General features: G+C 41.7%; 1 protein-coding gene and 1 non-coding gene across 4 annotated transcripts in view; one reads left to right on the top strand and one right to left on the bottom strand.

Annotated features, from left to right (window-relative positions):
* ZNF346 (zinc finger protein 346) overlaps positions 1-3,329 on the bottom strand; it is a 28,496-nt gene extending 25,167 nt beyond the window's left edge. For 2 of the 3 annotated variants that reach the window (XM_007102863.4, XM_007102864.2), the window contains exon 1: positions 3,114-3,329. In XM_007102863.4, the coding sequence (XP_007102925.1) occupies positions 3,114-3,288 (175 nt within the window). In that variant the 5' untranslated portion in view covers positions 3,289-3,329. The remainder of the gene's footprint in view (positions 1-3,113) is intronic. The other variant, XM_028497849.1, reaches the window with a different exon arrangement.
* Positions 3,330-18,533: 15,204 nt separating this feature from the next.
* Positions 18,534-18,605, top strand: TRNAE-UUC (transfer RNA glutamic acid (anticodon UUC)). The gene has a single exon. It is a non-coding gene; the product is annotated as a tRNA-Glu (tRNA).
* Positions 18,606-23,631: the final 5,026 nt, after the last annotated feature.

The raw sequence follows: 23,631 nt of genomic DNA, 5'->3' as shown, positions 1-23,631 counted from the left end.
CGCAACGGGAGAGGCCACAACAGTGAGAGGCCTGCATACCGGAAAAAAAAAAAAAAAAAAAAGAACTGTCCAGCCAACCCTTTCCTGAATTCCTGACTAACAAAATCTGTGAGAGGTTCATGAGGTTGGAGGAAGCTAAGGTCCACAGAGGGAAAAAGAACTTATATGAATTATCAGAATTCTGAGAAGGTGGCCTGAATGTGAATCCCTGTTTCCCAGATATCCACACACAACTCTAATCCAATTACCAATTACCAGAGGGGACAGGTTTGATACAGGAAATTAGGTGTTTAGAAAATCATTGGAAAGGCTGAAGGTACTAGGTTGAGCCTTCCAGAAATGTCTCTAGGAACAATGCATAACTGTTCCAACAGGTGAGCTACAATCTCTGAGGCCTCCACTGCAGCCTTGCTGGAAGTAAGAAGCTTCCATTGTCATTGAACATGCCTCTTAACATATGAAGCTGGAACACTGATATAAGAAGATCTTATAGTTCCACGACATTTCTTGACAGTAACAATAGCTGTAGAAATATGATCTTCACTGCATTTCTGCCTTCCAAATCTTACGAGAAGGCATCTGATTGGCAGGATTTATTTTGTATCCATATTGTAGACAATCAGAAGAGGTATGGGGCAGAGGCTGAGATATCTAGAATGTGACACAGAGGGCTGATTTTCATAGAGTCATGAAGTGGGGACAGTAAGTCTAGCCATACCAACAACTAAATTAAATGTCAATAGTTTAAACAGCCCACTCAAAAGGCAGAGATTATTAGAGAATAAAAAAAGCAAAATTTATACAATGGAATTCTATTTAGCAATAAAAAGGAATGACGTATTAATACACACTACAATTTGGCTGAACCATAAAAACATGCTGAGTGAGAGAAGCCAAACGAAAAAGATTGTATATTATAGGATTCCATTTACATGAAAGGTCCAGAAAAGGCAAATTTATAGAGACAGAAAACAGATTAGTGGTTGCCGAGGGCAGGAGGTAAGAGTGGGTATTCAATGTAAAGGAGTACAAATTGGAGTGATGGAAATATTCTGAACTGGACTAGGGCTATACAACTCTATACTTTTACTACAATTAATTGAATTTTACAGTTACAGCGGGTGAATTTTATGGTATGCAAATTATAACTCAATGAGAAAACAAAAATTATAACTAAGAGAAAATAAAAAACCAAGGTGAGGGGCTTCCCTGGTGGCACAGTGGTTGAGAGTCCGCCTGCCGATGCAGGGGACGCGGGTTCGTGCCCCGGTCCGGGAGGATCCCACATGCCACGGAGCGGCTGTGCCCGTGAGCCATGGCCACTGGGCCTGCGCGTCCGGAGCCTGTGCTCCGCAACGGGAGAGGCCACAACAGTGAGAGGCCCGCGTACCGCAAAAAAAAAACAAAAACTCCGCAACGGGAGAGGCCACAACAGTGAGAGGCCCGCGTACCGCAAAAAAAAAACAAAAAAAAACCAAGGTGAGTAGGACTTGGTGTTATAGGTATCTACCTAGACCTCAAATAAATTATTGGACAAAGTGAGGAGAGCAGGGAAATGAACTGGGTTCTAAATGACTGGGCATTCATACACACATAAACAGTTCACCTCCCAGAGCACAGCTGCTGTGTTCTCTGCTTCAATGTCCAGGGCATGCCTTCCCTATCCCCTGAGGACAAAGGTCGCTTCCTCTTTGTGTACCCTCAACTCTTAGACTTCCCACTTTACTGCACCCACTACATTATACTGCAACTGTCTTGGTGTCGGCTTCCTGGATTAGATTACAAGCCCCTCCAGGGCAAGGACAATATTATTCTCAACTCTGTAGCTCTGATGCCCAGCCAATCCTGGGAACAAAGCAGGCGTCAGTGAATGTTGGTCAAATTAATGAAAGGAAAATTGCGGGCGGTGGAGGGTGGAGGAGAGGCAACTTTGTGCCAAACAAGTTTGAAAGTATGACGGTGAGGGGGATAGGAGCCTCTTATTAATTTAGGAGTCAGACTAGACTAGTTTTTAAATTGGAGAAGTATACACCAGGGTATAAGTATGTATACCACCCCAAATTTAAAGATATCTTCCTTGGATGTGGTCAAAAATTCCATTTTATCCCAGGACAATCAGTTCACAAGCAACATATTAACTTTCCAAGATTAGTCTGCTCAGCAAGCAAACAAACCTTTAGAGAAATCTGATTTCCCTGCAGATTACCTGACAGGATTAGCACAAAAGCCCAGTTTGTGTACTTCTGGGTTAGAGTTAAGCAGCTAGCTCTACTAAGGACTGTGAAGGGGGTCACAAAACGGGGTCAGAGCAGCTCTTTCCATTCTCCTCTTTCTATCTGCATCTTACCCAGGGCTAGGTCAAGTGCAGAACAAGCTGGGAAGCTTCAGCCCAGAAGTGCCCCCCTAGACGTACTTGCATATCCTGTTCTCCACAACCGTGGGTCAAGCGTGGGATACAACAAGCTGGAGACGTAGTATACCCGGCCAGGCTCTCGGGCTCCTGGCCCCCATATTAGAAAAGGGATTCAAGTGGTGGAGACAGGTGACACCAAGAAACAGGGGTAAGCCAGGGCTCAGTCTCCAAGTTCAGGAGGAACACTGAGGTATGCAGAAGGCCTTCTACAGCTCTCGGAAGTGTGGAGCATGAGAGAAAGGAGGCAAGAGACACTAGGGGTGGGGGAACCTGGAGATTGGGATGGTGAAGGGGTTACGAGGCTGGAGGGGAAGGTTCTGAGGGTCTCCGAAACGGCGTGGACGGCACGCCCGGAGGATTCCAGTCCTCAAGTTTAGCAAGAGGTAAGCTCTCGCGGGTGAGGAAGGCGGGGTAAAGAACCACGCGGCCAAAGCGTGAGGAGGCCCTTGACCATTTGCGCGCGCTTCTTGTGGCGCACAGCCTGGATTTTCAGGGGAGCTGGCACAAGGCGCCCGGGTCTTGGTGAGGTGCACGAGTCAGGGAGTCCCGGGGCGCATTACGCAAGGGGGCGGGCCGGGCGCCAGAGGGTGTGACCGTAGACCCGGGGGCTGGTCCGCGTCCCCGCCCCGCGCTTCCGCCACTCTCCGCGAAAGGAGCAGGCGGGCGAGTGTCTTCCTGCCTCTGAAGTCTCCGGACTCACCTTCCTCCCTCCCCACTGGTTGGGCCCCGGACACTGCTTCCCAGAGGCGGCGCGCCCTCTCGCGGTCGAAGCGCAGCCCGTCGGGTTCCCGGCCCTCCCGCTCCTCCGAGTTGTTGTACGGCCGGGCCGCGCCGCTGTCCGCGGCCTCCGCGGTGCCCAACGCGGAATACTCCATCTTCCCCACAAACCCTAGCCGGCCGAAAGCCGCTCATGAACCTTGGTCTCGCGAGATGTGGGTGGGAGGATGGCTTTGCCCGGCCAACGAATCTCGCGAGGTTTGAGTACTGCAGGCTGCGTTGCGGTTCTGGCCCTCGCCGTTCTTTTTCGTCGACGCTGCTGGGACCTCGGAGCTTGAGCGGTGGATTTGGAAGTCGGTCGCCGGTTCCATGGCACTCTCGTGCAGTCCTTGGCTCAGGGTTCTCACCTTGCTCCGGTCAGCATTTGACACCTCATTTCTTTCGCATGAAGTCTCTGTTATGTGGGAATATCTTCTTCATTTCACTAGTAGGGCAACATTTGTTGCCATTTGAGTTGCAGCTGCTGACCCCCAGCCTAGACATCCCCCTAAACTCCACTCCAAAGTAACTGTCAAAAGCCAAAATTTAATCTTCCAACCCCGCACCTGCTCTTTCCCTAGTCTTCCGGACCCACTATGTATTGGCTGTGGTTATTGTAGCATCCTTATGGTCCCTTCGCTTACCCTTCAGGTATTCCCAAAACAGCAGCCCCAGCGATCCTCTTATAACAGGCCATATCATGACACCCCGGTGCTCAGATCCTCCAAAACTTTCCCATCTTACTCTTTTTTTTTTTTAATTTAAATTTATTTATTGTTGGCTGCGTTGGGTCTTTGTTGCTGCACGTGGGCTTTCTCTAGTTGTGGCGAGCGGGGGGCTACTCATTGTTGCGGTGCGTGGGCTTCTCATTGAGGTGGCCTCTCGTTGTGGAGCATGGGCTCTAGGCACGTGGGCTTCAGTAGTTGTGGCTCTTGGGCTGTAGAGCGCAGGCTCAGTAGTTGTGCACAGGTTTAGTTGACCCATGGCATGTGGGATCTTCCCGGACCAGGGCGTGGACCCGTGTCCCCTGCATTGGCAGGTGGATTCTTAACCAATGCGCCACCAGGGGAGCCCTCGGTGGCTTCTCTTGTGGAGAATGGGCTCTAGGCGTGTGGGCTTCAGTAGTTGTGGCACGTGGGCTCAGTAGTTGCAGCCCGCCAGCTCTAGAGCGCTGGCTCACTAGTTGTGGCACAAGGGCTTAGTTGCTCTGCGGCATGTGGGATCTCCCCAGACCAGGGATCGAACCCATGTACCCTGCATTGGCAGGCAATTCTTAACCACTGCACCACCAGGCAGGTCCCCTATCTTACTCTTTGTAAAAGACAAAGTCCTTGGGTTAGCCAACAGGGCCCTATACAATCTGACTTCTCTTAACCTCCTTGACGTCATCCTCTATTTTGTTAGCTTCCAATCCCTTCATTCCTGTCCTAGTTACCCTGGCCTTCTGGAATGTATTTCTCCCATATAGCCTCATGGCTCAGTCTCGCATTTCTGTGTGCCCCTCCAAACACACTTCATATCCTCCTTTACTGCTTTATTTATTTTTTTCTCCTTAACACTTATTATCAGATATAGTATGTACTTCGCTTTTTATCTGTTTATTGTTTGTTTCCCCACTGGAAGGCAAGCCCCAAGAAAGCAGGAATTTTGGTCTGTTTTGTTCTCAGCTGAATCCCCAGCACATTGAAATAGAGCCTGAATTCTCATAGGTACATACAAAACATTTGTTGAATGAATGAAACTTTTGATATTAAGTTATTCCAACCTCATTTATTCAAACGCTTGTTGAGAGTTTTCTATGAGCTAGATGTTGTCTTAGGCATTGGAATACAGTGGTAAACAAGACAGACAGGGAATCTCTAGTAGAGTGTTTTTTATTCTAGTGAAGGAGAGTGTAATAAACAAGTCAACAGGAGGAGAAAATAAAACAGGAATATATATTGGGTGAATGATAGGGGAGGAACATTAGTCAGGGTGGTAAGAGAAAGCCTCTGAAGAAATGACATTTGACCTAAGACCTGACTGATGAGAAGGGGATGGCCATGCAAAGAGCTGGGGAAGAGTGTTCCAGGCAGAGGAAACAGCAGAGGCCCTGAGGCAGGACTGAGCTTGCTGTATAGGAGGAACAGGAAGAAGGACAGTATGGCTGTAGTCCAGTGAACAAGGGGGACAGTGGTATCAGAGGAGGAGGAGGAAGAGGAGGAGGAGAGAGATTTTTCTTGCCTGAGATCACACAGCTTATCAGTGGTATTTACTCATTTAGACTACAATTACTGAGCACCAGCTCTGTGTCAGGCCTCATGCCAGGCTCTGGAGCTTCCAATGCAATAGATGACTGATGTTTGTGAGTGCTTTATAGTTTATGAAGCACCTTTAACATATATTATAACGTTTAATCCTCAGGGTGGTTCTCTTATGATAGATTCTTAGTTGACGATAAAGACAGAGAGGTAAAGGTTTTTATCAGGGTCACACAGCTAGTTAGTGACAGAGCCCAGTCACTGGTGTGCTTGAACACACCAGTCTTCAGACTGCAAATCCATGTCTTTTTGCCAATACCAGATGACCAGCCTAAAAACCGATGACTATATGTTACTTATTTATCTTAAAGAAGATTTCTAGTTACTCATATTTGCATAGCATGAGTTGTTCAGGTAGAAATATCAAGGGATAGAGGGCATTTTTGTCAAAGTCCCAGAACTCAAGCATATGTATTTTTTTAAGCACAGTGGAGCAAATCTTGAGACTGGGATACTTAAGATGCTATACATTATTGGAAATAATAATAAATAATACCCAGTTCCCCACTCCCAATCCAATTAGATGCTCAAAATAACTTCCATTTATTCTCCAATGAATGCTGTTACGATTTGTCCCCTGTGTCACTGAGGCAGAGTCCTGAGCTACAGTACCGAGTGTCTGAACAGCCCATGTCACCATTTTTCTGCTTTGTGTAAATGCTTCTAATATTGGTCCAGGCCTGGACTCCTTATTGGGATCCAGCAGTGCAGGTGATGCCTTGTATTTGTGGGGCTGGCTTTTTTCCTTCCCTGTGGAAAATGAGAACCACTTCTCAATATGTTCTACTATGTATTGTTGCTATGGGAGAAGAACAATTCCAGGGAAATGGCTTTGTGAAGGGACAGGAATTGGCCACAGTTCAGCAAACATTTCAGTTGAATAAACACTGATTGTGTGTGTTCTTGGGCATGCAAACCCACACTATAGAGCTTTTTATTTGTTATTTATTTTTAAAATTTTATTTTATTTATTTTTTTATATTCCTTTTTTTTTTTTGGCTGTGTTGGGTCTTCGTTGCTGTGCGCAGGCTTTTCTCTAGTTGCGATGAGGGGGGGCTACTCTTTGTTGCGGTGAGCGGGCTTCTCATTGTGGTGGCTTCTCTTGTTGTTCTAGGCGCGCAGGCTTCAGTAGTTGCAGCACGCGGGCTCAGTAGTTGTGGCATGCGGGCTCAGTAGTTGTGGCTTGTGAGCTCTAGAGCACAGGCTCAGTAGTTGTGGCACACGGTTGTAGTTGCTCCTCGGCATGTGGGATCTTCGCGGAACAGGGCTCGAACCCGTGTCCCCTGCATTGGCAGGCGGATTCTTTTTTTTTTTTTTGTGGTATGCGGGCCTCCCTCTGTTGTGGCCTCTCCCGTTGCGGAGCACAGGCTCCGGACGCGCAGGCTCAGCGGCCATGGCTCACGGGCCCAGCCGCTCCGCGGCATGTGGGATCCTCCCAGACCGGGGCGCGAACCCGGTTCCCCTGCATCGGCAGGCGGACGCGCAACCACTGTGCCACCAGGGAAGCCCATGGCAGGTGGATTCTTAACCATTGCGCCACCAGGCAAGTCCTACAGAGCTTTTTAGTAAAATATGGTTCCTACTCTCAGGTAGATTAAATTCTGGAGATGAAAGTGTCTACTTATACATAATATCAGAGAGTATATGTTAACTGCTGTAATGGAAGTGACAAGTGTTTTGATTGTGCCCAGGACTTAATTTATAGAGGTGACTGAATGATGACACAGGAGTTCAATGCCATTGAAAGTTTTATTATGTGCAGTTCCCAAGAGGCCCATGCAAGGCCATATGGGGAAGCCTAAGGTTGGTCAGGAGGCAGAAGGTGTGAGGGGAGGGCATTGCCCAGAGCCTTTATTGTGGTTTCCACAGGAAGGAATGGGTGAGGCAAGGTAAGAGGTTGGGTTGACTAGTGCGAATAATTTCAACAGGGCTCTGGGCCATAGGAGTGGTCCCTAGTTTTCTGGTACCTGGCCCTAGGGTGATTTAGGGTAGTGAGAATATTGGTTTGGTGTATGAGAGTCCATAAAGGAGGTGGTTAGGGATACTGGTTTGGATTGGTTGGTTTGCATATGAAAGGTGTGCTTGAAGGCAGGTGGTTTTCTATCCCTAGGAATTAGCAAACCCTGAGAGGGGCAGTTCCATCCTGGTCTGCAAGGTCCCAAGATGTCAAAGCTTCATAAAATAAAACAGAAAATTAAAACAAAACAAAACAAAACATGAGTAATACAACAGCCAAGGCTAGTGTGCATAGGGTGGGACGAAGAAGCCACAGTTGTGGGGATCATGATGGTTTCTGGGTTACCCCATATGATGCTTTCTACTTCTCAGCTCTGCAAACACATCTCCAGCTGTTACAAGTGGCCATAGATTAGGTTTTACTAACAGGATATGAACAAGTGTTATTCGATTCGAACCTGAGATTAATCCAGAACAGCATGGGTGCTCCTGAGGGAAATTGTGAAAAACAGTTGCCTGTAGAAAACGACTTGCCTTCACTCTGCGGGGGTACATCTTTGCTACAATCCTAGTCTATTTCTCAGGCTGGGTCATTTTTATTACAGTGTCTTCAGGGCTGCATACAGGGAAGCAGTGTCTTCAGGGGATGCCAAGTTTTAATAAAGTGACTTTCCAAGGACAGATTGAGGGTATAGTGGAGTTTGCTGATCATAGATTGCGATTTCCAGAGGATTTTGAGAGGAGGAGGATTAGACTGGAATCAAGTAGAGCTTCCCAACTTTTTCCATGTCATACATAGCCCACTTAAAAAATGAGCATATCTGTATGGCAAGTTAGAGTAAACAGATAAGACTGCTTCTTCTCATCACTCTAGTGGCAGTCTAGGGATTTCAACCATTTTAGGCCCTGCCAAGTTGCCTTGGGGAAGGAGGGGTGGATATTCAGAGCCATATGATGTGCAACGGATGACTATGATGTTCTGGACCTGGATTATGTCTGAGGCAAGCAGGATGGGGATTAACCCCAATAATCTCTGAGAAAATAAACAGGCAGTCAGTTAAAGCTGTGAGGTACTCAGCTTGACATCAACTGCTCCATTCAGCCCCCATGACCTATGTGACCATAGGTAAATTATTTCACATTTGTGAGTCTGCTTCTTCATCTGTAAATGAGAAAATGATACCCATCTTAAATGGTGGTTGTGAAGATTAACCAAAACAATCTCCATAAACTACTTAGCACATTGCCTGGCACATAATAAATGGTAGTTGTTACCAGTTTATTCTGAAAGCTACATTTTCCTGGTAATTTAACAAATTGATACAACGTTTTTGTCTCCATCTTGGTGAAGACCCTATCACCTAAATCCTGCTTTTTAAAAAAAAATTTATTTTATTTATCTATTTTTGTCTGTGTTGGGTCTTCGTTGCTGCATGTGGGCTTTCTCTAGTTGCGGCGAGTGGGGGCTACTCTTTGTCGCAGTGTGTGGGCTTCTCATTGCGGTGGCCTCTCTTTGTCGCGGAGCACGGACTTGTGGCTCGCAGGCTCTAGAGTGCGGTCTCAGTAGTTGTGCATGGGCTTAGTTGCTCTGCGGCATGTGGGATCTTCCCAGACCAGGGCTCGAACCTGTGTCCCCTGCATTGGCAGGTGGATTCTTAACCACTGCACCACCAGGGAAGCCCCCTAAATCCTGCTTTTTTAGAACCAGTTTTAGATCCCACAATTACTAGAACCAGTTTCAGTTAATAGTCTGTGCATTTGATTATGGATCAGAGTGATGTAGTCTATAGTTTAATGTATCTAAGGAAATCTAGAGTGGCCTAAAATGATCGATGAAGTTCCACCATCTCTACTGAAGGATTGCCAAGAAATCTGTATAGATATTGAACTGGCATAGTAGTTTAAGTCACATGAAATCAACAGGATTTACTTAGGACCTACTACATTATGTGCCAGTGTCTTAGTCCATTTGGGCTGCTATAACAAAATACCATAGATTGAGTAGATTAAATAATAAACATTTATTTCTCATAGTTCTGGAGGCTGGAATGTCCAAGATTAAAGTGCTAGCAGCTCTGGTGTCTGGTGGGGACCTTCTTCCTGGTTCATAGATAGCCATCTCCCTCTGTCCTCACACGGCAGAGAGGGTGAGGGAGCTCTCTTAGGGTCTGTTTTATAAGGGCACTAACCCCATTAATGAGGGCACCACCCTGATCACCTATTTGCCTCCCAAAGGGCCCACCTCTTAATACCATCACAGTGGGGTTTAGGATTTCAGCATTTTAATTTTGGGAGGACACAAGCAGTCTGTTTCAGCCAGGCATTGTACTATACTCCCTCACCTACAGTACTTTAATGACTCCCCATCGCTTGCAGGACAAAGTTAAATGTCCCACTGTGGTGTAAGAGGCCCATTATAATCTGACTCTTTCCCTCTCCACTTCCTTCTTCTGATATTTTCCCAAGCGCCTTGTGCTCCACCCATATTGAAAGGACTTCAGTGCTGTGGTTTGTTCCCCGACTGGGGCATCTTTTCATACCTCTTTACCTTTACCTTTTTTTTTCTTTTTTTTTGCGGTATGCGGACCTCTCACTGTTGTGGCCTCTCACATTGTGGAGCACAGGCTCCGGACCTATGCTCCGGACGTGCAGGCTCAGCGGCCATGGTTCACGGGCCCACCGCTCCGCGGCATGTGGGATCTTCCCGGACCGGGGCACGAACCCGTGTCCCCTGCATTGGCAGGCGGACTCTCAACCACTGCGCCACCAGGGAAGCCCTACCTTTACCTTTAATGCCCTTCCACCATATTACCTTGTCCATTTGACATACTTCTTGAAGTTTCACCTCAAGTATCAGCCACAGTTTTACTTACTATGCAGAAAAATGTTGATAAAGCAGGACTGAGGGTGCTATCCTTTGAAAGTCCTGCTTTCAAGGTTGGCCTTTGGCTAGCATCTGGGAATTTGGATTTCAGGAGGGTTCCTAACTACCCTAACATATAGGAGTGGATCACTGAGCCTAAACTGTGCTAGCAATATGGTTTATGCTAAACACCTGCTTTCCTTCTGGGAGTCTGAAATTTTGGTACATGGTAGGCAGAGAGTGCCTACACGACTAACCCCTGATAAAAACCCTGGATTCCTAGGCTCTGGCAAGTTTCCCTGGTAGACAACACTTCACAAGTGGTATTATAGTCATGCTGGAGGAATTAATTATATCCTGTGTGACTCCACTGGGAAGGGACTCTTGGATGCTTGTGCCTGGTTTCCTTTGGACTTTGCCCCATGCACCCTTTCCCTTCGCTGATTTTTATTTGTATCTTTTGGTTATAATATATCATAGCTGTGAGTGCAATTATACTCTGAGTCCTGTGAGGCCTTCTAGTGAATCACTGAACCTGGGGACCCCTGACACACCTACTAGATGAAATTCTCCTTAACTTCTCCTCTCTTCTAGGAAGAAGTAAACAACTCATTTCTCCATGCTCCTATCACCCTTTCTACTGATTTTTCCTTATTTAAAAAATATTTTAAGTTCATATTTAATACATATAAAACATTACATATAAATTATAAAGAATGAAAATATAATGAACACTCATGAAGTCATCATCCAATCTGAGTTAGAACATTATCACCCCATCTCTTCCTAACCATTATTTTGAATTTTGTATAGATAATTTCCTTGCTTTAAAAAAATTATAGGGAGTTCCCTGGTGGTCCAGTGGGTAAGACTCTGTGCTCCCAATACAGGGGACCCGGGTTTGATCCCTGGTCGGGGAACTAGATCCCGCTTGCATGCCGCAACGAAGAGTCTGTGTGCTGCAACGAAGATCCTGCCTGCTGCAACTAAGACCCGGCGCAGCCAAAAATAAATAAATAAATAAATAATTTAAAAAATTACTTATATGCCTAAACAACATATTGTTTAATTTTGTTTGTGTTTGAGCTTCATAAGCATGGTATCATACTGTTTGTATTTTTTTCTGTGATTTTCCTTTTTCATTCAACACTAAGTTTCTAAGATCTATGTTGTTGCAGGCAACTATGGTTCATTCATTTTCACTGTGGGTTAATATTTTACTGTGTGGATATACCATAATTGCCTTATCTTTTCTACTATTGATGGACATTTGAGATGTTTCCAGTTTTTGCTATAGTGAGCAGAGCTACTATTAACATTCTTATAATTATCTCCTGGGGCACTTGGGCAGGAGCTTCTTAGGGTTCACACCTAGGAGTTGAATTGTCAGGTGGTAGGGTATGTGAATGTTACACTTTATAAACTAATGCCAAATTGTTTTCTAAAGTGGTTGTATCAATTTATATTCTCATCAGCAAACTGTAAGAGTTTCCATTGATTTTCATTCTCTCCAGCACTTGGTACTGTCCGACTTCTTTAGCTTTTGCCAACCTAGTTGGTGTAAATGATGTTAGAAGTATGTTACACCTTCTCATTCTATCCTTAATTTTGCCCTACTTTTAAATTCATTAAGCATTTATTAAGCATCCTCCATGAAGTAGATATTTTTTAGGTACTAGGGAATTTAATGTCTTTTTCTCTTTATGTGCTTTTTTTTTTTGGTCCACATCACGCGGCTTGTGAGATCTTAGTTCTCTGACCAGGGATCGAACCCAGGCCCCCTGCATTGGGAGCTCAGAGTGTTACCCACTGGACCACCAGGGAAATCTCCTCTCTTGATTTCTTGTTAATTTCTTATTAATTTATTGTGATCAGAGAACATACTGTATAAGACTTCAGTCTTTTGAAGACTGTTGAGATTTGTTTTACAGCCCAGCATGTGGTCAATTTGGTGAACATTTCATTTGTATTTGAAAAGAATGCATATTTTGCAGTTGATGGGTATAGTGTTGTATAAATATTCAATTATGTCAATGTAATTGATAGTGTATTCAGATCTTCTATATCCTTACTGAGTTTTGACTAGTTCTCAATTACTGAGGGGCGTGTGTGTGTGTGTTCAAGTCTCTAACAATGATTGTGGATTTGTCTACTTTTCTTTTTTTAAATAAATTTATTTATTTTATTTATTTATATTTGGCTGTGATGGGTCTTCGCAGCTGCGCGGTCTTTCTCTAGTTGCGGCGTGCGGGGGCCACTCCTCGCTGCGGTGCACGATCTTCTTATTGCAATGGCCTCTCCCGTTGCAGAGCATGTGCTCTAGGCACACGAGCTTCAGTAGTTGTGGCACGTGGGCTCAGTAGTTGTGGCTCACGGGCTCCAGAGTGCAAGCTCAGTAGTTGTGGTGCACGGGCTTAGCCGCTCTGCGGCTTGTGGGATCCTCCCGGACCAGGGCTCGAACCCTTGCCCCCTGCATTGGTAACTGGACTCCCAACCACTGCGCCACCAGGGAAGCCCTACTTTTCTTTTTGGTTCTGTTATTTTTTGCTTCTTATATTTGTTTTTTAAAAAAAATTAATTATTTCTTATTTTTGGCTGCTTTGGGTCTTAGTTGTGGCGTGTGGGCTCCGGGGTGCATGGGCTCTGTGGTTTATGGCACATGGGCTCTCTAGTTGAGGTGCGTGGGCTAAGTTGCCCCGTGGCATGTGGGATCTTAGTTCCATGACCAGGGATTGAACCCGCGTCCCCTGCATTGGAAGGCAGATTCTTTACCACTGGACCACCAGGGAAGTCCCTTGCTTCTTATATTTAATTTCTAAATATACTAATAGGAAAGTCATATTTTTCAGCTAGACAAACACTTTTATCAGTGTGTAATGCCTCTCCTTATCTCTAGTAATACTTCTTATGTTAAAGTCTGTTTTGTCTGATATTAATTTAGCTAAGCCAACTCTCTTTTGTTTGTATTTGTATGGCACCTATTTTTTCATCCTGTTCTTTTGTGTTCTTTTAACCTTGATGACCTTATATTTAAAGTGTGTCACTTCTAAACAGCATATAGTTGGATTTTTAAAACTCTGTCTGACAATCTTTGTTTTTTATTTAGTGTTTTAGTTCATTTCGATTTAATTTAATTACTGATACAGTGTGTTTATTTCTACCATTTTGCTATTTATTTTGTTTGTTCTTTTTTTAAAACATCTTTATTGGAGTATAATTGCTTTACAATGGTATGTTAGTTTCTGCTTTATAACAAAGTGAATCAGTTATACATATACACATGTTCCCATATCTCTTCCCCCTTGCGTCTCTCTGCCTCCCACCCTCCCTATCCCACCCCTCTAGGTGATCACAAAGTACGAGCTGATCTCCCTGTGCTATGCGGCTGCTTCCCACTAGCTAGCTATTCTACGTTTGGTAGTGTATATATGTCCATGCCACTCTCTCACTTTGTCACAGCCTACCCTTCCTCCTTTCTGTTCTTTGTTCCTTCATTCCATTTTTTTGCCTTCTTTTGTATTGAACAATGATTTTTTATCATTCTACTTTTTATTCTTTTTTTATTATTATTTAACTATTTAGATATTTGATTATTATTTGATAACTTTTAGTGTTTACTCTAGGGATTGTAATATGCATTCTTAACTCATTGCAATCTACCCTACATTAGTATTTTTCACACTTACTGAACAATGCTAGAAACTTAAAATAGTTTAACTCTAGCACTTTGTGCTTTCTGTGCTATTGTTGCTATATGTTTTATTTCAGCGTATATTTTAAATTCCTCAAGACATTATTTTCTTTGTTGTTTTAAACTGTCAATATTCATTTCCAATATTCATTTGTATTTACCTACGTAGTCACCCTTTCAGGTGTTCTTCATTCTATTTTTCAGTTCCATGTCTCCATCTGGCTTATTTTCCTTCAGACTAAAGAATTTCATTTAGTATTTCTTATAGTGCAGGTCTGCTCATGATGAGTTCTTTCAGCTTTTTAACATTTTTAAAAAATTTAATTTGAAGTATAGGTGATTTACAATATTATATTAGTTTTAGGTGAACAGCATGGTGATTCAGTATTTTTATAGATTATACTCCACTTAAAGTTATTACAACATAATGGCTATAATTCCCTGTGCTGTACAATATGTCCTTGTTGCTTATCTATTTTATACATAATACTTTGTATTTCTTAATCCCATATCCCTACCTTGCCCTGCCTCACTTCCCTCTGTCCAGTGGTATCCACTAATTTGTTTTCTATATCTGTGAGTCTGTTTCTGTTTTGCTATATACATTTATTTGTTTTATTTTTTAGATTCCACATATAAGTGATGACATACAGTGTTTGTCTTTCTCTGTCTGACTTATTTCCCTAAACATAATACTCTCTAGGTGTATCCATGTTGTTGCAAATGGGAATTCTCTCAACTTTTATTGTCAGAAAATGTCCTCTTTTGCCTTTATTAATTATTTTTCATTCTGGTAAAGTATACAGACCACAAAGTTTACTATTTTAATCATTTTTAAGTGTACGGCTTAGTGGCATTAAGCACATTCATGTTGTGTACAACCATCACCACTATCCATCTCCAGAACTTTTTCATTATACCAAACTGAAACTCTGTACCCATTTACCTCTCCATTATCCCCACTCTCAGCCCTTGGTAATCACTATTCTACTTTCTGTCTTTATGAATTTGAGTATTCTAGGTATTTCATATAGGTAGAATCATACAATATCTGTTCTTCTGTGTTTGGCTTATTGCACTTAGCATAATTTTGTTTTGTTTTGATTTTTATTTTGGCTGCGTCAGGTCCTAGTTGCAGCACACGGGATCTTCGTTGCGGTATGAGGGTTCTTTCCTTGCTGCGCGCGGGCTTCTCTCTTGTTGTGGCGGGAGGGCTTCAGAGCACGCAGGCTCAGCAGTTGTGGTGCACAGGCTTAGTTGCCCCACAGCATGTGGGATCTTAGTTCCCGCCAGGGATCGAACCCATGTCCCCTGAATTTGAAGGCAGATTCTTAACCACTGGACCACCAGGGAAGTCCCGGCATGATGTTTTTAAGGTTCATTTATGTTGTGTCATGTATCACAATTTCCTTCCTTCTTAAGGCTGAATAATATTCCATTGTATGTATGTACCACATTTTGTTTATCCATCCATTCATTCATCAATGGACACTGGGTTGCTTCTACCTTTTGGCTATTGTGAATAATGTTGCTGTGAACATTGGTGTTCAAATATCTGTTTGGATCCATGCTTTCAATTCTCTTAAGTATATACCTAGAAGTGGAATTGCTGGATCATATAGAAATTCTATGTTTATCTTTTTGAAGAATGGCCATACTGTTTTCTACAGCGGGTATACCATTTTATATTCCCACCAGCAATACAAAGATGTGGAGACATTGGGACCCGTGTCCCTTGCATTGGCAGGCGGATTCTTAACCACTGTGCCACCAGGGAAGTCCCTTTTCCATCAATTTAAAGTGCTGTTTTTCATTCTGAAGCATTCCACTTCTGTTTTCCATTGTTTCTGTTGAAATGTTAGTCATGAATCTTATTCTTGTTCCTTTGATCATAATGTATCTTTTGTATATGGCTGTTTTTAAGATTTTCTGTTTATCATTGCTTTTAGCACTTTGGTATGATATGTCCTTGTATTTTATTATATTTATTTATTTTGTTGTATTTATCCTGATTGGGGTTCAGAGAACTCCTTGAATCTATGGTTTGATATCTTTTGTAGTTTAGGAAAAATTTTGAAAAATATGTGAATTCTTAAAGAAAATATTTAAATTAATCCAGTATTTCTTTAAATTTTATTTTTGTTCTATTGTCTCCTCTCTTCCTAGGACTCCTATTACTCATATATATTTGAACTTTTCATCGTGTCCTCTAAGTCTCTTACATGCTAAGTATATTCCTCCTGTGCTTCTGTCTGGATATTTTCTACTGTCATTTCTTCTAGTTCAATAATCCTCTGTCCTACTATGTTTAATCTACATTAAGTACACCTGTGGTATTTTTAGTTTTGGATATAGCAATTTTTAGTTTTAGAATTTCCATTTTCTACTTTTAGGCTCCTGATATCTGATGAAATTTCTCAACTTTTCTTCTGTTTTCTTTCTTTTTATAACTGAGATATTGTTGACATACAGGCTGTACAAGTTTAAGGTGTATAGCATAATGATTTGACTTAAATATATAATGAAATAATTACCACAATAAGTCTAGTAAACATCCATCATCTCATATAGATAAAAATTTAAGATAAAGAAAACAATGTTTTTCCTTGTGTTCAGAACCCTTAGAATATATACTCTTAACAACTTTCATTTGTAACATATAGTAGTGTTATATTTATCATATTGTACATTACATCCTTAGTACTTATTTACGTTATAACTGGAAGTTTGTACCTTTTGACTGCCTTTATCCAGTTCCTCCTCCCTGCATCCTCCACCTCTGGTAACCACAAAGCCAGTCTCTTTTTCTCTGAGATTTTTTTTTTTTTTTTTTCTGTGGTATGCGGGCCTCTCACTGTTGTGGCTTCTCCCGTTGCGGAGCATAGGCTCCGGACGTGCAGGCTCAGCGGCCGTGGCTCACGGGCCCAGCCACTCCGCGGCATGTGGGATCTTCCCGGACCGGGGCACGAACCCGTGTCCCCTGCATTGGCAGGCGGACTCTCAACCACTGCGCCACCAGGGAAGCCCCCTCTCTGAGATTAAAAAAAAAATTATTTTATTGAAGTATAGTTGATTTACAATGTTGTGTTAATTTCTACTGTACAGCAAAGTGATTCAGTTATACATATATATACATTCTTTTTCATGTTCTTTTCTATTATGTTTTATCACAGGATATTGAATACAGTTCCCTGTGCTATACAGTAGGACTTTGTTGTTTATCCATTCTCTATATAATAGTTTACATCTGGTAATCCCATAGTCCCAATCCGTCCCTCCCCACCTCCCCCTTGGCAACCACAAGTCTGTTCTTTATGTCTGTGAGTCTGTTTCTGTTTTGAAGGTAAGTTCATTTGTGTCGTATTTTAGATTCCACATATAGGTGATATCATATGGTATTTATCTTTCTCTTTCTGACTTACTTCACTTAGTATGATAATCTCTAGGTCTGTCTATCCATGTTGCTGCAAATGGCACTATTTCATTTGTTTTTTTATGGCTGATTAGCATTCCATTGTATATATGTACCATATCTTCTTTATCCATTCATCTATTGATGGACACTTAAGTTGTTTCCATGTCTTGGCTGATTAGCATTCCATATGGCTGATTAGCATTCCATTCTTTATCCATTCATCTATTGATGGACACTTAAGTTGTTTCCATGTCTTGGCTATCATAAATAGTATATTTACGATAGCCAACACATGGCTATCATAAGACATAGCCAGCAGTATAATTGACCTATAGTACTATATTAGTTCCCAGTATATAACATAGTGTTTTGATATTTGGTATATATTTCAAAATGATCACCATGATAAGTCTAGTTACTATCTGTCACCATTTCTTCTATTCTCTTGAACATTTTAATAATAGTTATTTTAAAGTCCCTTTCTGACAATTCTCAATATCTGACTCACTTGGTGTATGTTTGTTTTTGGTTGTACCGCTCGGCTTGCAGGATCTTAGTTCCCCCACCAGGGATTGAACCTGGGTCCTCGGCAGTGAAAGCATGGAGTCCTAGACACTGGACCGCCTGGGAATTCCCTATCTGACTCACTTGTTGAATAGAAATGTATTTCTAGTGTTTGTTTTATTTTTATTTTTTTAGCATGTCTCATAAGTTTTCATTGTACGGGACATTGTGGGGGAAAAATTTGAGATGTTTTTGTTTATATTATCTTACTCCCAAGAGGGTTTAGATTTTTTCATGGCAAGAAGATAAAATATTGGCATGTTACCTTGATGCTGTGGATTCTTGGTTTTACTGTGTATTAGGACTGGTCTTCTTCAGTTTTGCCCTTTCTCCTAGGAAAATGCTGTTTAAAATATGGATTGGTAGGGACTTCCCTGGCAGTCCAGTGGTTAAGACTCCATGCTTCCAATGAAAGGGGCATGGGTGTGATCCCTGGTTGGGGAACTAGGATCCTGTATGCCGTGTGGCCAAAAAAAAAAAAGGATTGGTAATCTCTTTATCTTCTGCTCAATCCTTCAGTGAATCTAAACTGTTCTAAAAAACAGTCTATCTAAAAATATGGTTTGTGAGGGAATTCCCTGGTGGTCTAGTGGTTAGGATTCCGCACTTTCACTGCTGTGGCCCAGGTTCAATCCCTGGTCAGGGAACTGAGATCCCACAAGCCAACGTGGTGCGTGGGCCAAAAAAAGAAAAAAAAAATCAGTATATATGGTTTGTGGTCTGGTGATGGTCCATGAGCTCTTCTTAACAATCTATACTAAGGTAGTAAGTACAGAAATTGAGAGGAAGCATCTATAAGTTTTTTTTAGCAAATTTGTTGTTGCCACAGTATCCAGTGGCACAATCAGTGGGTTGTCAGGGTATAGTCCATTTCACATGTTGTTGGACTTTTGTGGTGAAGTACATGTGGTACAAGCTGCATACTAGTCATGCACACTAAGACCAGGCTGTAAGGGTTGGAAATTAACACACAAAACAAATCTTGTCCTCCGTCACAGATAGTTTGAGATGCATTGGTGGCTTTTTTGTGGTGATGTGTAGCTTTTGTCTCTATTGGCTATTTTCCTTTAACTGTAAGTTATATCTAAACACTTAGTGTATTTAAGTTAAACATGCTGGCTAGACTAAATCTTCGGAAATGTTGTATGATTCATGTTGAATCACATCTGAAAAATGTAATAACATAATATCTGGTTATTTCACCAATAGTGAAGCTAAGATTGACCACTGGATTATGGTGGTAGCAGTTTGATCTCTCCATTATGTACTTTTTTCCTCCCTTGTGATCAGAAAATATCTTTGTGGTGTTTTTCGGCATTCAATGCTTATACAATTCTCTAGCAACCATTCACATAATGGTTTAAACATCAGTTGATAAACTTTGCTGAGTCAATAATTTAATTAGGATTTGTAAAGTTATATTTTATTCCTTCTGTGCTTTATTAGCTGGCATACTACTGTGTGGTAGAGCTTTCCTGCATGAACTGGGACTATTAAGTTACCCTGAAATGTATTTCCTACTGTGACAGGGGTATAAATGCTTAACTCCTTACTTTTAATCACTAATTTTTAAAGTAAGAACTTCTTTAAACATCGACTTTGGGCAGAAATGGGTTTTTTTCTGTTTTTTGAAAAGTATTGTTAGGGAATAATTGATTTTTTTTCATTGATTCAAGGTGTTTTAATCTTTAATTAACAGAATCCTTGATTTAATCCCCTCCCGCTTCTGAAACAATCCAAAATGTATAGGAAAGTTGTAAGCACGGTACAAAGAACCTTTCTTGAACCATTGAGAGGAGTTGCTGATCTGATGTCTCATCCTTCTCAAAACCTTGGTGGTATTTCATACAAACAAGGATATTCTCCCAAATAACCAAAATACAACCATCAGAATCAGGAAATTAGCTATTTGAATTTTGCCAAATGTCCTCATAATGTCCTTTGTAGCAAAAGGATCCAGTTTAGAATCATGTGTTGCTTTTAGTTGTCATATGTTTCATTTCTTTCCTTCTGAAACAGTTCCTTAGACTTTCATTATGTTTCATCACCCTGACACTTTTGAAGATTACAGGCCAGTTATTTTATGGAATGTTCTTCAGTTTTAGTTTGGTATTTTCTCAGATTATGCATCTCTGGTAGAAATATTAGAGAAGTGATGCTGTGTTATCATTGTATCCTTTCACATAGTATACAACCTTGATATATCTTATTACTGATGATGCAAAATTAGGCTTGTAGTTTAAAATCAATAAGTGTATTGCTTGTAATCAATAAGTATATTGTGGGAAATTACTTCGAAACCTTGTATAAATATCCTGTTCTTCATCAAACTTTCTATTTATTCATTTATATACAAATGGGCTCATGGTTTCCTATTTTATTCAGTGGGTTATAATCAGTTACTATTATTTATTTTGAAGCTCAGATTTTCCCAGATTTGGCCAGTGGGAGTCCCTTTGAGCTGGCTCCTTTGTCCTTTTCACAGTTTCCTCATTATTTTTTGCTTTTTGGCATAACAAGATGCTCCAGGCTCATCTTGTACCCTACCTGTTCCAGCCATATAATGGAATGGAGTCAGCCATTTCTCCAAAGAATCTTAGATCATTTTCATGGAAAATGGTATTTAGTAGCCACAGACTGGGCACTGGGTGTGCTTATTGTCATTGGGGTGTTGGTGCTCCCTGGCCTTCTCAGTAAACAGAGCTAGGGCACTAATACATCCCATGGTGTTTCACCTTTTCTTACCCTGCTCAGACTCTGTATCCCAAAATGGGCTGCCACTCCTTGGGGGAAACTTCCTCACTCCAGTCAGGCTCTGACATCTCAAGCTGGGCTGGCCCCCTTTGTGGACAAACTGCTCACACTGGTCAGGCTCTGATATCTTGCTCTAGGCTGCTGTTCTGCCAGGACGTTCTTTTTACCCCATTATGGATTCTACTCTCCTCACCTGGCAACTCTCTCACATGGACACTCTCCTTACCCCTTCAAAGCCTCCATCATTACATTCTTGGTTAGTGTAGCTCTTCTCATCCCAGGTACAAATGCCTATCTTGTTTTGTACCAACTAATTGCTTTAGAACTGAATTGTTCAGGAAAGGAGGGGAAAGATGGTGGTGGAATGGAAGAGGGTGAAGGGAAAAGGAATTATTCTTTTTGAGCCTCAAACATTCATAAATCTGGCCTCTGATTGATATCATTCCAACAGTTTTTTTTTCTTTTGCTCCAGATTCATCTTGTGCTTTTCCATGTACCAGACTTTGATTCAGACGTTCTTTTAAGGAGCCCTGTGTTGTTTGTTCAGTTTTAGTGGGGAATGATATTAGACACCACAATCTGGATGATAGAAAACCTTTTGTTAATGTGGAGACATTGCTTCTAGTCCATTTTGGTGGATAGAATTTAAAGATACACATTAAAAATAATTAGTTCATATTGGTATTATCCATTCAATTTTAACATTAGGGTATTTTTATTTGGTTTCCTTATTTATTATTTTTATTTATTTTTAAAAATTTATTTATTTTTAGCTGCATTGGGTCTTCGTTGCTGTGTGCGGGCTTTCTCTCATTGCGGTCAGTGGGGGCTACTCTTCGTTGTGGTGTGCAGGCTTCTCATTATGGTGGCTTCTGTTGTTGCGGAGCACAGGCTCTAGGTGCACGGGCTTGGTAGTTGTGGCTCATGGGCTCTAGAGTGCAGGCTCAGTAGTTGTGGCACACGGCCTTAGTTCCTCCGCAGCATGTGGGATCTTCCTGGACCAGGGCTCAAACCCATGTCCCCTGCATTGGCAGGCGGATTCTTAACCACTCCGCCACCAGGGAAGTCCCTGATTTTTAAATTATATATATTACATATAATTTAAATAGTATATTTCTCTCATTGAAAATGTTGATTCCTAATATCATTAACATAATTATTTCTTTGCTTTAACCTACGATATAAAGACAGTCTAAAATGATAAATCTGAAATTACTACAAACAATAAAACTGCTGAGGAAAGTTTAAAATTTCTTTGTAGATCTTTTTGTTCTTGGATTGTGTCCCACTTAGGATGTGCAGTCAGAATACTGTGTTGTAAAGTCTTTGAAGTAATCCTTTCTTTATGTGGTTACCAATTTAAAACTCAGTTTATTTTATTTATTTTTATTTATTTTCAATTTAAGAAATTTTTAAAATTAGGCTTTTTTCCCCCAGGGGATGGAATTTTAAAAAATTGAGATACAGTTGATATACAATATTATATAAGTTACAGGTGTACAACACAGTGATTCACAATTTTTAAAGGTTATACTCCATTTATAGTTATTATAAAATATTGGCTATATTCCCTGTGTTGTACAATATATCCTTGCAGCTTATTTATTTATTTCTTTCCCATTATGGTTTATTACAGGTTATTGAATATAGTTCCCTGTGCTATACAGGAGGACCTTGTTGTTTATCTATTTTATTTTAAAATATTTTATTTATTTAAATAAATTTAATTAATTAATTTATTGGCTGCATTGGGTCTTCGTTGCTGCACGCAGGCTTTCTCTAGTTGCGGCGAGCGGTGGGTACTCTTCGTTGCAGTGCGCGGGCTTCTCATTGCTGTGGCTTCTCTTGTTGTAGAGCACAGGCTCTAGGCGCACAGGCTTCAGTAGTTATGGCATGCGGGCTTCAGCAGTTGTGGCTCGCAGGCTCTAGAGCACAGGCTCAGTAGTTGTGGTGCATGGGCTTAGTTGCTCTGTGGCATGTGGGATCTTCCCGGACCAGGGCTCGAACCTGTGTCCCCTACATTGGCAGGCAGATTCTTAACCACTGCGCCACCAGGGCAGCCCCTGTTTATCTATTTTACACATAGTAGTTTGTGTCTGTTAATCCCAAACTCCTAAAAAACCTAAGTTTTTCTTTGACTAGGTGAAGCGTATAAATAATGCAAAGGTCAAAACTGCCTTTTGTCCATTCCTGCCTCCTTCCAACCCCTTTGTCCTTATTCTTTAAAAGTATTTTTGTTTATTTATCCTTTCATCATTTTTTGCAAATACAAGCAAACATATATATTCTCTCTCCTACTTATTTTTTAAAAATTTTTATTTATTTATTTATTTATTTATGGCTGTGTTGGGTCTTCGTTTCTGTGCGAGGGCTTTCTCTAGTTGCGGCAAGTGGGGGCCACTCTTCATCGTGGTGCACAGGCCTCTCACTGTCGCAGCCTCTCTTGTTGCGGAGCACAAGCTCCAGATGCACAGGCTCAGTAGTTGTGGCTTACGGGCCTAGTTGCTCTGTGGCATGTGGGATCTTCCTAGACCAGGGCTCGAACCCGTGTATCCTGCATTGGCAGGCAGATTCTCAACCACTGCGCCACCAGGGAAGCCCTACTTTTTCTTATATATAAAATGTAGCAAACTATGTATATCTGATCTTTTAAAAAAGCTTTATTGAGGCATAATTTACATACCATAACATTTACCATTTAAAGTATACACTTCAATGATTATTAGTATATTCACAGAATTGTGCAACCATCACTGCAATATAATTTTAGAACATTTCTATCACCCCAAAAAGAAACCTTGCATACTTTTATGTCACTCCCACTCCACTCCCAGCTCTAGGCAACCACGGATCTATTCTGTGTCTCTATTGACTTGCATTTGGCCTTTTCTACTTAGCAGTATATCCTGGGAGGCCCCT

Source organism: Physeter macrocephalus, chromosome 2 (genome assembly GCF_002837175.3).
Source record: "Physeter macrocephalus isolate SW-GA chromosome 2, ASM283717v5, whole genome shotgun sequence".
Classification (NCBI taxonomy): Eukaryota; Metazoa; Chordata; class Mammalia; order Artiodactyla; family Physeteridae; genus Physeter; species Physeter macrocephalus.
Note: the sequence above shows the minus strand (reverse complement) of the source record. Positions and strands in the feature narration are given on the sequence as shown.